The 12,757-nt window shown below is 42.6% G+C and overlaps 2 protein-coding genes across 2 annotated transcripts in view; one reads left to right on the top strand and one right to left on the bottom strand.

The window, feature by feature from the left end:
• The window catches only part of DLAT (dihydrolipoamide S-acetyltransferase), an 11,029-nt gene extending 2,011 nt beyond the window's left edge, over nucleotides 1-9,018 (top strand). The window contains exons 2-14 of the mRNA XM_009329563.1: nucleotides 557-658; nucleotides 1,000-1,124; nucleotides 1,243-1,399; nucleotides 2,574-2,700; nucleotides 3,060-3,253; nucleotides 3,773-3,935; nucleotides 4,167-4,234; nucleotides 5,005-5,097; nucleotides 5,188-5,295; nucleotides 5,860-5,975; nucleotides 6,256-6,418; nucleotides 6,584-6,720; nucleotides 7,564-9,018. Of these exons, the coding sequence (XP_009327838.1) occupies nucleotides 557-658; nucleotides 1,000-1,124; nucleotides 1,243-1,399; nucleotides 2,574-2,700; nucleotides 3,060-3,253; nucleotides 3,773-3,935; nucleotides 4,167-4,234; nucleotides 5,005-5,097; nucleotides 5,188-5,295; nucleotides 5,860-5,975; nucleotides 6,256-6,418; nucleotides 6,584-6,720; nucleotides 7,564-7,693 (1,683 nt within the window). The 3' untranslated portion in view covers nucleotides 7,694-9,018. The remainder of the gene's footprint in view (nucleotides 1-556; nucleotides 659-999; nucleotides 1,125-1,242; nucleotides 1,400-2,573; nucleotides 2,701-3,059; nucleotides 3,254-3,772; nucleotides 3,936-4,166; nucleotides 4,235-5,004; nucleotides 5,098-5,187; nucleotides 5,296-5,859; nucleotides 5,976-6,255; nucleotides 6,419-6,583; nucleotides 6,721-7,563) is intronic.
• Nucleotides 8,646-12,757, bottom strand: part of PIH1D2 (PIH1 domain containing 2) — a 5,156-nt gene continuing 1,044 nt past the window's right edge. The window contains exons 2-5 of the mRNA XM_009329562.1: nucleotides 12,542-12,627; nucleotides 11,789-12,034; nucleotides 10,962-11,227; nucleotides 8,646-10,845 (exon numbers count right to left, since the gene is read on the bottom strand). Of these exons, the coding sequence (XP_009327837.1) occupies nucleotides 10,699-10,845; nucleotides 10,962-11,227; nucleotides 11,789-12,034; nucleotides 12,542-12,627 (745 nt within the window). The 3' untranslated portion in view covers nucleotides 8,646-10,698. The remainder of the gene's footprint in view (nucleotides 10,846-10,961; nucleotides 11,228-11,788; nucleotides 12,035-12,541; nucleotides 12,628-12,757) is intronic.

Here is a 12,757-nt window from a genome sequence, read left to right as displayed (position 1 = left end):
ACACCAGAAGGTGAGAGGCTCCCCCCAACCCCCATCCCAGGCAGTCTGGGTGCCCTCCATACCCCCTAGTGTTCGTGCCACTGGGTCCCCCAGAGGACAGACCTCTGTGTGCCCCCCTCCGCCTCGGGGACAGCCCGTTCACTTTCTCTCTTCGGGTCTTGCTTCCCCACACTGGGCAGCTCAATTTGCCTAGGAGAACGGCAGTTCTGTCCCCACTCCCGCGGTTCTCGTACCTTTGCCACCACCCTGCCCCAAGTCCCTGTACCGTCATCGGGTACTCCCTCCTTCACCACTAGTCCTTTTTCCCTGTACCTCTCTTGGTCCCCTGATACAGCTTCTCCCTTTTGTGGTCAGCCCCATCTCAGCACCCCAGTATTGGTTTGCCCTGGGGTCTTACCAGCAGGTTGGAGGCAGCCCTGACCTGCTGGGGATTTGCAGGCAGGTTCTCCTTTGTGCCCCCCTGTCATAGCCTGTCCTGAGGATCTGTCTCTGCCCTGTGTTTGGGGTTCCTACCATCAGGGCTGTCTGGGTTGTAACACTGCGCTATTCCTCACAGGTGGCCTTGCCAGCTCTGTCTCCCACCATGCAGATGGGCACCATTGCACGCTGGGAAAAGAAGGAGGGTGACAAGATCGGTGAAGGGGAGCTCATAGCAGAGGTATCCGGGGGGCACAGGCTGTGCTGCATTTCTAATGAGCTGCATGTGCATCTCATCACTTGAACACAGATCTTGGGTTCAGGATCACAGATCCCAACAGATGCTGTTGGGAACGAGTGGCTAACAGCCTTTCAAAGCTGGTTGCTGCTTTTCTTCTTTCTGAGCAGGAGCAGCACTTAACCTGTTTGAGAGCAGGTTAAGGAACCTTTCCTAAAGCTGGTGCCACAGGGTGATTTTTTTACAGAACTGTGTGTGTTGTGACCCTACAGTATCAGACTGGAAGGCTCTGAGCTCACTGGTCTTTTCCGTTGCCATAATGATATCCTGTTCTCTCTCAAAAGGTGGAGACAGACAAAGCAACAGTTGGCTTTGAGAGCCTGGAGGAATGCTACTTGGCCAAGATACTGGTGCCGGAAGGAACAAGAGATGTTCCTATTGGGGCCGTAATATGTATCACAGTAGAAAAGTATGTATTTTGCTAGTCTTTGAGTTGAATTTTCTCTCTTGGGGCTTCTTGGGTGCCTCGTGTGAAAGACTTAGAGACAGTTATCTGACTGGTTTTGTGGTTCTGTGTTTTCTTCTAGGCCTGAACATGTTGATGCCTTTAAAAATTATACTCTGGATTCTGCAGCATCTGCCCCCCCTGCAGCCTCAGTGCCTCCCCCTCAAGCTGCAGCTCCCTCCCCACCAACTCAGCCTTCTCCTGAGGCTCCTGGCAGCTCTTATCCTCCTCATATGCAGGTAAGAGAGCATTGCTGATGATTTAAGGCTTGTTGCACTCTTATTCTGTCTTTGGCATTGCTAGCTCCAGGGCATTTTGTCATAAATACTATCTGGAGTGCAAAGTTATTACCTATAATTGCAGGAGTGTGTGTCACTTGAATTGTTGCATGCTTAAAGCAGGTGTTTGGGGAGGTCCCAGAAAGCTTTTTTCAGAAAATTATGTTAGCATCCCAGCTGCTAGTAGAGGAGAGTCTTGTCTCTCCAGGATTGTTATGCAGTCTAGAAAAACCTGCTACATTTGCATTATTTGGACAGTTCTGGTATAAAAAGACCTTGTGCTAAGTGTGAATAAGCTCTGAAGGCCCTGCTTACATTTCAGAGCAGAACTCAAGTCTGTGATACTCTGATGAACACACCAGATGTGTTTGTGGGTAACTGATAATGTGTTGTATTTGTGGATAATCTTTTTTACCTTGCTTAGATCAATTTGAAGTGTACATCCACTGTTGTTGTATTTGAGTGCTTTGTAGCAGGGTATTTCTGTGACATTCCTTTGAAAAAGAAAATTTGAACTTCTAAACCTCATTCCACACATGATATATGTGGGAACTGATTTGTCTGAGATGGTATGCAAAGACATACCATACCACGCCACAGGCTTCTTAATCTGACTTGTGTTTTAGCTACTAAATTTGCCTACTTCCCACTGCTTGCCTTATCTGTCCAGTTTTGCTCCGAAGCTGTACTCACATGTGCTATATTTGTTGCACAGCAATAGGCACATGCAAACCTACAGCATCTTTGAGTGCTTCTTGGAAGACAAGTCTGTATAGGGGCCTTTAAAGGGGCCAAACCTGTTTGTCACAGACAAAGTGACTTGTTTCAGTCTTCCTTTTAGCCTTGCAGATAGCAGCTGCAAGACACTCCCAATGTGGTGGTGGTAATAATTATTTCAATATATAGATTTCTTGCTCTTTGCTTTTGCTTGCTTTCTTGCTTAGGCCTTGATAAAAGAAGCCAAACTAGCAATATGGGACAGCACTGTGCTTTGCTGTAACAGAGCCAGATCTAGGAGTGCATTAAAGGCTGGCTGCTTCTTTAGGTTGGCATCATTTAGTCAGGAGTTAAAACTCTGTTCCTGTTCCTTTTGGATTACCAGAATCTGATTCTCTTGTATTTTCTGGCTTCACAGGTCACTCTCCCTGCCCTGTCACCTACCATGACAATGGGCACAGTGCAGAGATGGGAGAAGAAGGTTGGGGAGAAACTGAATGAGGGAGACTTACTGGCAGAAATTGAGACGGATAAAGCCACAATAGGTGGGTCAACTCCAAAGCCAAGAATAGATGACATGCCCTTAAAAGGGGAGAAACTGTGCCAACTGTTCTAGCTGCTCAGGACGTGAAGCTGGGGGGCAACTAAACCAAGTTTTGTTAACTTCTCATTCCATTGGAGACCTAAACATGGGAGCTCCTAAAAACACTTCTATTTCATCATCTATCCTTCTTAGTAATGAACAGTGCATGGAGATGTTTCCCTACTAGTTGCACTGAAAAGGATTCCCTTGCCTACTAAATACAGGACAGGGCTTTAGCTACCGAAGTCTTTAGAAGCAGCATTTAGAGGAACTCTTCAGCTGCATCAGGCACCAAACCAGTTTTGTTTCTTTCCCTTACAGGCTTTGAAGTGCAGGAGGAAGGCTACTTGGCAAAAATCTTGGTGCCTGAAGGAACAAGAGATGTGCCTTTAGGAACAGCTCTCTGTATCATTGTGGAGAAAGTGTCTGATATTCCAGCCTTTGCTGACTACCAAGACACTGCAGTAACTGACATGAAGGCACAAGCTGCTGCTGCTCCTCCTCCTCCTCCACTAGTAAGGACCATTCTTAGCATGTGGAGAAGTTATGGGGACCATTAGGAGGTTTGATCTGAACTGTTCTGCTGGTTTGACAGTGTGAAGCCCTGGCTGCAACAATGATGTTTATGATTCTGTGAATGCAAGGCTAACACATGTGTTGGTGATAGGTGACCTAAGAAGTGGTCGCTAGTTTGCCCTCCAAAAACTGGAGCAGATAGTCATTCATTACGATCTCTTCTCCAGCCTCTTGCCTGTGCCAGTTCTAATGCCTCATCCTTGAAAACCGGGAGCATAAGTTGTTTATTTCACCTTTTTTTGGTGTATAGTTCAGCAGCTTAGTTGGCCTCCTTCCCAGGAAGTTTCTGATTTAATTTCTGGCACTGGGAAACTTCTCTGAATCTGAAGATTCTTTCAGATTAGTGACTATTTTTGCTATTCTCTTGACTGGTAGTTAGGTGGTCCTGTTCTCTCACTGTACCTTCAAAGCTTTTGCTGAATGATCCTGAAGCTAATGGCTTTGATTCTTCTGTTAAGGTGGTGGCAACTCCTGCTGCTGCTCCTCCTCCCCAGCCTGCTGTTCCATCCACTCCAGTAGTCCCCACAGCTGGGCCACCTCCCCGGAAAGGAAGGATCCTGGTTAGTCCCCTGGCAAAGAAAATGGCAGCAGAAAAAGGAATTGACCTTGCCCAAGTGAAAGGTAGGTTACCCTTCCACTTCCTTGCTCTCACTACCAAGTGTCTGTCCCTTTAGGTACATACTTGCGTGTTCTTTTCTTTCCACCCTGTCAGGAACATCCTGACTATGCAGCTGTCCTCACCAGAGGTTGTGTTAAGTGACTTCTCCCTGTTGAATAAAACTGGTACCTTTAGAAGCAATGCCCTGTTGCAAATAATTGAAACCCTCTTACATTTTTCTTTGACCCTTTTAGGTACTGGACCAGATGGTAGAATCACAAAGAAAGATGTGGAGTCATTTGTGCCACCAAAGGTTGCTCCAGTGAGTAGGCTTGAGATCTGTAAGAACAGATACGTTGTTATAGTGATGGAAATGCTCTGTAGAAATGCAATTATTATACGGGACTGTTATTGCTGGGTTGGTTGGGTTATGATGCTGTGTGGGCTATGGTGACTGTTAAGTTGTAAAGCTTAAAATGTCAGAAATGGACGAAGTTTTCTTCCTTTATTTGTCCCTTTGGTATTTCACTGAGAAAAAAAATTGTGCGCTTCCAACCCTTCATTTGGTTGCTATATTGTTATGGATTGAGGTAAGCCCAGTCCCAGCTGATCTAACATTGCTGAAAAGAGGCAATTAGAATGAAAGCCAGACTTACGATCCAACAGCCTGGTGTCACTGTTGCCACAAATCTGTAGTAACACCATTCCTTGTCTTCTATATGAGATGATGGAAGTATTGCTTTGTGTACTGCTGGAAGGGATGTGGCTGAGTGCATTTTGAGAGTGCCCTCTAGCATACCTCTCTGCTTTATGTAAAACAACTATCTAGCAGGACTTACTACTCTGGGAGCTTCACAGCAGTGTGTATCAGTGTTGCACTTCTAAATCACTCAAGTACTACATTTAATAATCGAATATAGGATTTATAAAGAACCTAGTGGGTACTGGAGAGGTGAGGCTAGCAAGTGGAAATATCTGCTGCTCTTAAGCAAGAGGCAACTTAGCCTCAGCACTTGTCCCACATACTGAATTACTCTGTACAATTGATACTTGGATAGCACTGTGAATTATGCTGTCTTTCTCTGATTACAGGCTCCAGCACTAGAGGCAGTTCCTGCAGCTGCTGCAGTTGCAGCAGCACCAGTGGGGACCTTCACAGATATCCCTATCAGCAACATTCGGAGGGTAAGAAGATTTTATTCCTTTCCAAGATTATTTGCAGTCATGAATTTTCCAAATTGATTTATATTCATTGCTTCTATTGTATACCCGCAGGTCATTGCTCAGCGGTTGATGCAGTCTAAACAAACAATACCTCACTACTACCTTTCTGTTGATATAAACATGGGAGAAGTACTGGTGCTGAGGAAAGAACTCAATCAGGTAAAGGATTTAGGCATGGTGAGAGTGTGTGTGTGGGAGAAAGCTGCATTCTCTCACAGGTTTGCACACCCTGCTTTTTGGTGATATGCCATTTTGGCTTGGAAAAAATAGTGTTTTCAGTGCCTTTTCTACCTGTTGTGGATCGGTTCTGGACTGTCTGTGACAGAATGAGACTTTTTACCCAGGTACCATGTGCTGATTTCTGACTTCCCTAAGAGGGCTGCTTTGTACTCTGCTTGGTGGTGTTCAATTCTTCCAGCTGGAAAGTAGGGCAAAAGGGTAAAAAAAAGTTTTTAAGAGTAAAAAGGGTAGAAAATGTAAGCAAAATAATTCTAGGCCAAGTTTGGGGAAAAACAGACATTAAAAAAGACTGTACCTTCTTAAATTAGGAAGGAGATGTATTCACCTCCTAAATTGTCTTAGCACTTCAAATATTAATGCTTACAAGTAGTGTGATTGTTTTCTCACATTTTCTCTAAACAAGGCTGCATGGCAGTGACTATCCAAGTTAATTGAGGTAATGGGTAAAAGACAAACTGACGCCTCAAATCTCTTTATTTACAGGAGGTCTCGGATAACATTAAGCTTTCTGTCAATGACTTCATAATTAAAGCTTCTGCTCTGGCATGCTTGAAGGTGCCCGAGGCAAATTCTTCATGGATGGACACAGTTATTAGGCAGTAAGTTTATGGTACGGTCGAAGCCAGAAACTTTCTTTGTTCAGTAGAGAGTTCATGGCAAAATATCAGACCTTCTGCTGGGATTTTGAGGAGGGAAGGGAACACATATAATGTAAAGGTTGAGGGGCTTTCGTTAAAGTGCTAAGAACCTTGCATCTAAGGTTAGTGTGCAAGGTGAAATAATTGTTGCAAAATTAATTTGGAGTTGTATGAACAGTTTGGAAAATTTTTTTCATTGTTATCTTGCTAGAGTAACTGGCATTTCCTTTGTGTCTTGCAGAAATCACGTAGTGGATGTTAGCGTCGCAGTTAGTACTCCTGTAGGGCTTATAACCCCTATTGTGTTTAATGCACATATAAAGGGCTTGGCTTCCATTAGTAAGGATGTGGTTTCTTTGGCAACTAAAGCCCGAGAAGGTAAACTTCAGCCTCATGAATTCCAGGTGAGAGACTCGGATTGCTGTTAAACATTGCTGCCCTTGACTTCTGTTCAGAAGCCCTGTTCAGAATGAGCAAAGCCTATTCTGTCATGTTTCAGCCATGTTCATTAATATTCCACATGAAACAGTTTTTGTGAATTTGACTATGAATGTGTTTTTTTCTTGTAGGGTGGTACTTTCACAATTTCCAATTTAGGAATGTATGGGATTAAGAATTTCTCTGCCATAATCAATCCACCTCAAGCCTGCATCCTTGCAGTTGGTTCCTCAGAGAAAAGGCTAGTGCCAGCTGATAATGAGAAAGGGTCAGTATTCATCTGATTCTGCATATACTGAGCTGCTGAATTCAAACTTTGAAATAATGGCTAGTTTTCTAACACTTCCATTAGGTTATCACTTAAAAAAAAAAAAACAACAAAATTAATTGTTGACATATTGATTTCAGTACCTTCTGAAGTACAGGGAGATCTCGTGTGAAAGGGTCACACAGGCATTAAAGAGAAATGCAGTGACTGATGAATAATCTGCCATATGTTTATTCTTGCAATTTCTTTGCAAGTTAAGGAAAGGCTGTTTCTTTCAAAAAAAAATAGGGTTAGGGTTCTTTAAGCTGTGAAAAAGAGTCTGCGATCCACAATAGTTAAGGCACCTGTTTCTCTTTAACAACTTGCTTAAATTAGCATTTAAGGAAAACCTAAGGGATGGATTATAATTCAAGTGTCCTGTATATAATACTGCCCTGCTTGGAGCTTGAACTAGCGTAGCTTGAACTGAAGGAAAACGTTTAGGATTATTTGAACTTGTTAACAGTCCTAGGTATCTATCACTGACTCATGGGGAAACTGGAGGTTACTGGGTAAAATGGCTCTTTCTCTGATTATGTGGGGCTGTTCTTGTGATACGAAGAAAGATGAGCTTCCTGTCCTAAAGGGAACATACAAATGTGTTTCTTAATTGTAGAAAAGGAATGAATATGATATGCTGTCCAGTGTAATCTTTTTTAGAAGTCCACAGGGAGAAACATCTGTTAGCAAGCACCAACTGCTATTGCTTGTTCTCCGATAAAAGCTTTTTTGCTTTGTTAGCGGCACTGACTTGCAGACGATTGTGTGTTAACCTTTTTTTTTCTTCTTTTTTTTTTCTTTCAGATTTGATGTGGCCAGTGTGATGTCTGTTACACTTAGTTGTGACCATCGTGTTGTAGATGGAGCAGTTGGAGCACAGTGGCTTGCTGAATTCAAGAATTTCCTTGAAAAGCCAGTAACCATGCTGCTATAATTTAACCGTGCAAACAAAATTTTCCTGGATCACACTGTTTTGTTTTAAACAAGCTATTTAGACTTTAGTGTTCAGACTTACTAAAAGAGTTCTTTTTTTATTTTAAATATGTATTATATTATCTGGTAATGTTATTACCAGTCTGTACAGAAAAAGTTTGCAGAAGTGCTTTTCAGAGCAATATTACAGCTATACTGTATTTTTATACAGTTAGTTAACTTGCAAACTCTTCCAAAACAGAGTTAAGCATCCCAGATTTAAAAATGATCCAGGCAGTATGCATACTGCCATCTGCTTCTAAACTGGGGTGACCAGGAGGGTGTACACCAAGCAATTTCATGACCTCAATGTTCTCAGAAATTTGAACTATGAACATCTCTTCACAGGAGTTCAGATGAGATGGTAACTGAAACGTACAAGTTAGTAGAAGGTGAATTCTCTTACTATCCTGTTCTCCTGCTGGGGTGGGCGAGTATGACAGATGCACTAAGGGACTGAAGCGCCTGGGAATAGTTTCTCAAAGGCCAAGTGCTAGCATTCCAAATCTCTCTTGGAATTTGGCACTGGCCTGGACCTTCTCAGCTATGGGATCCTTTACGAGCACTTTAAGGTGAAAGAACACTCGTATCTGTGGGGTCACAGCTCTCAGATACCAGAGGGAATGTGCTGTCTTCTTGTGGACTTTCACTTACATGTGCTTTTTGTATGAAAACTCTATAATTGCTATTCCTCTTTCTAAGTTAATATCAGACTATGATACCATGTGTTGCAGAATGTTCAAGAGAATCTGTGTGTTGGAATCTAATATAGGCAAATCACACATGCTAATAATCCCATCAGTGGATATTAATCATGTGATGACTCGAATGTTTGGAATTTTTTTTTTCAGGCATTCCAACATAGGAAGCTCTGCGTTAGTCACTGGTACTGCGGTTCTTCCCTGAACTGTCTATGTTTTCCCAGCCTCAGTAAGCTGCAGAATGTGCTATCCATGTATATATTGTATGTAAAATGTTTCCATTGTTTGTTGGACTTGTGTCCAGTTACCCCAGTCATTGTATCCTCAAAGGGGTGCAGTGCTGAACATTCTTAAATTCCACTTTCCACATGGAAATGATAATGTAAAAAGGATGACTGTGTAGTAATTACAAAGTGACCAGGAGAATTAAATAGGGGGGGATAAGTTTAGAAAAAAGAAAGAAAAAGTTAAAGCTGATCTGTTGTTCTGTATATCGCATTAAGTACTGTCTCCTGTAAAGTTCTTCAAAATTCACTAAAGATATTGAAAGAAAATACTGTGGGAAATTAAATATTTTTGTGGGAACTATTTAATGTCTGGTTGCTGTGATACCTGGTTTTCATGCCTGGCTTAAGCAAAGAAGTGCATTAAGGTTTTGGGTTTTCTTTAGTGATCTAAAATATCTTGGTTCCAGACTTGCTCTAGTGAACCGACGTTCTATTAAATGTTTGGAATTGACAACTACTAAAACATGTTCCAGTGCTTTTCTGTTCAGTCGTGTGTGGCTTACTGTACTGCTATAGCACAATCAAGAGCTGTTTAGCCTTTCAGTCCGATAGTGAAACTCACCCTATTAACCTTAAATTGTAATCACAAATGTTCCAAAATAATACATGCTTTATTACTATCATGCAGCAGTGAACTTTAAATCTTCCTGGCGTGCTTGATGCAGTGTTCACCAGAACCTCAAATTCTGGCTACAGAGACCTTTCACTTTCTTCCTGCAGCAAGAACACTAAATACTTTATCCTACAGAAACGCTCTCTGAATGACTGTCAGACTGTGGAACACTTGCAACTCAAAAAATCCTATCCAGTGTGTTGTGCTTGGAGTGCTGATAGTGACTTCTGGTATTGCTCACATCCTGCAACAGGCCAGCTCAGTTCATGCAGCAATAGAATTTCAGCTTGAACTTGCAACTATAACCACTGAACAGTACTTCAGTGCAGCCTTCTAAGTCGCTTTGAAACAAAGAAGGGGGAAAGCTAGGAGTTACTGCTCTTTTGTAAGCCTGTATTTTAAAGTTGCAACTCAAAACCAATTTGTCTGTTTCCATTTCTGATCCAATGAATATCGGTACAGCAACATGGTTGTAGTGCAAATGTGTCATAGAAGCTGTAAGAATGACATACTACTGAATCAATCATGAAACTAAGATCACTTAAACATTTGTTTGTCCCTTTCCCAATTAATTCTAGTAATGCTTAGTAATCCTTGAAGTCGTTTTGTGTTGCTTTGTATTACTTTGTATTTTGTGTTTTAGTGTAAACTAATGCAGATGGTTTTCCTAGTTGAAGTGCTCCAAGATTGTTTTTGGTTGCTAGCCTCACACTAAGCATTCCTGAGCTTTGAATCTCTATATGCTGTTTTGAATAGTACAGAGTAGGTCTGTTGTTTTATGGTCTCATTCAGAGATTGCCAAACTGGTAAGAAGTGAGGTCAAGCATATTCAGTGACTGAAAAGACTACAAAGCCTATTCTAGTTAAGATCAGCAGGGATTGTCCTCAAGAGAACAGCAACAGAGCATGCAGGGCAACTTGCAGAACTGCCTATGACGTACCTCTGCTGGTTGTTCCAGCATTAAATACATGTGAGAGCTGCTCCAACCGTGTGAATCCAGTAATCAATTTATTTAGCAGAAAGACTTCACAACTGTTACTGCTATACCTTAAGGCAAAATGAATGATGTAGTAAAGCATGTATGCATTTATGGTTCTTTACTACAGCTGTTAACATATTCAACTACTCCTTGAATATTTACAATCTTCACTTATTTTTTTCCTAAGTTTGGCGGTGCTAGTATTCCTCCAGACTTCCTTTTCTACATGCATCTTCTAAAGGTATTTGAGGTATTCACCCCTGAAGGTTAGAAGGTCAATAAAAAAAACCCAACCAACCTCATCACCATCTAAAAGTTAGGAGTCTCATTCTGGGCTTTTGTTTTGTTCTGTCATCTGTCAACATGAAGTGGACAGAATGCCGTCTCTAAGGATCTGGCGTGGCAACTGGCACTGTGATAAACAATACCCGTTTTCCTTTGTTGAATACTGCTGTAGTTGTTTCTTCATCCACCAATTCTGGCAGATCGAGTTGTAATTTGTATTTTTCAGGGACTTCAATGATTATGTCATCCTAAACAAAGAAAATTAAAATACTTGATTAACTACTTGACAACAAATTAGCAGTGAGCATTTCTAGGAATTGGATACTAGACAGAAAGCACAAGGTTATTCTTTCTGCTATCTTACCTTTGAAATTCTCAGATCACACTCAGAAACGGAGCTAACCTTAGGCAATTCAATTCTGAGTTCAATTTTGAGTGGTTTCTTGTTTGCGTCCTTCATGGTGATAATTTCATAGACAGGGGTACTTAGCTTCTCTGGCATTTCAGTACTGGTAATTTCTTCTATCAGATGGACTTTAGACTGTGTCACACTTTCTTCCTTCAGCAGCACAGGAGCATTGCTGCAGTCCTCGGCTCCCGTAGTGTGTAGCAGCTGATCAAGTGTCAGTTCTTTCAAGAAAAATAAGTTTTTTCACATATATTGCTCAGGTGCTAAGAACTGTAATGTTATGCCATTTGACAAATACATCACAAAAGTTCTAACTGTAATTAATTGTAACTAGCAATTTTGTCAGCTGAAGACTGTTACTGGCAGTTTCTCCTTCACCCATGATTTGGTTTTATTGCCAACAGGTTAAAAGTTGTTGTTTTCAGACTACTAGTTACAGCAGCAACCCCTTTTACTCAGGTTAGAGCAAAAGAAACTTAGCACCTCAAAGGACCAAACCCTAGCAGAGTTCCCGATGTCTAGCGGATATAGGAAAAAGGCAGTTTGCTGTTCCAGTGCCGCTACAGTTTCTCAATTGTAAAACACCGGAGATGAATGCAGATAGGCCAGCAGGGTTAAACTGATGTCTGGTATGAATACTGCCGCCTTATTCTGAATTCTCAGAGAGAAGTGTTTGGTTTATGCTTATGGCAAGAATTGGGGTTAGAGAGATGAGGCTTGAGTGAATCTCTTGGAGACTCTAATAGGTCCTCAAAGAAAAGTGACAGCAGATCTCTACATACCCTTCTTTGTGTTCTGAGTGAGATGTGGAGTCGGCATCCGCCTTCCTTTCAGCCGTTGCTGCATCATTTCCAGGCTTCCTTTCAATTTGAATGATTCAATGGTGTACAAATGAGAAAGAATAAGGTTGCATCGTTCCTCAACAAATTTAAGTGTCAAATGGATCAAGTGTTCCATTTTTTCTGGGTTTTCTTCTCCCCTCTGAAGAACATCTGGGTTATATGCAATATCTATAATGCTGTAAAGGTCTAGAAAAGTAAGTTATGTGTCAGAATTGTTGCTATGGAACCACGTGCCAGTGCTCTTTATAATCACTTGATTTAAAAGCAAAGGAAATGAATTTGTGGCTTCTGGGCAGAGAGCTAATTCTATCGACCTCGTCTAGAGATGACACCTCTCCACGTGCTGATCCTGCAGTCTGTGTGCTTAAGGAGAAGCATGGGAATACGACCCAAGTCAACATGACTCTATGTGGTCAAGGAGATTCCTAGTGCCCAAGTACTTTTCAGGATTTAGATACGTGCAATTTTTGTGTTTCTTCGGTTTTTTTTCAAAAAGGAAGGACTCTAAGTTTAGAGTCCCTGTCGCGACACGCCCGTCGCATCCTCGCTTTGCCGCCCCCCACCCCGAGCTAAGAGCTGGCCGCGGCACAGCACCACCCTCTGTTGCAGCGAGAATCTGCGTGCGATTGCCACGCAGTGCGCTACTGCAGAAGAAATGCATCCGGGGCGAGGCGCAACTCTTTCGGGACGTACCTCCTTCGCCAGATACTTCTTCTAGCGGCCCCGCGCTGGCAGGTGTGGGGTCAGTGGGGGCCTTGGGCGCCGGGACCCTTTCCCAGCTGCAGACGTTGATGAACAGCGGCCCCCCGACAACGCCCTGCAAGAGACCGAGCCGCGGCTGGGCGCCCCGCCCGCCCTGTCCCCCTCCGGCCCCGCAGTCGCCCTCGTATCCGTTCCCAGCACCCGGGC

This window comes from Pygoscelis adeliae, unplaced genomic scaffold, assembly GCF_000699105.1.
Source record: "Pygoscelis adeliae isolate BGI_AS28 unplaced genomic scaffold, ASM69910v1 Scaffold268, whole genome shotgun sequence".
Classification (NCBI taxonomy): domain Eukaryota; kingdom Metazoa; phylum Chordata; class Aves; order Sphenisciformes; family Spheniscidae; genus Pygoscelis; species Pygoscelis adeliae.
The sequence above is the reverse complement of the archived record's forward strand: the minus strand, read 5'-3'. Positions and strand labels throughout refer to the sequence as shown.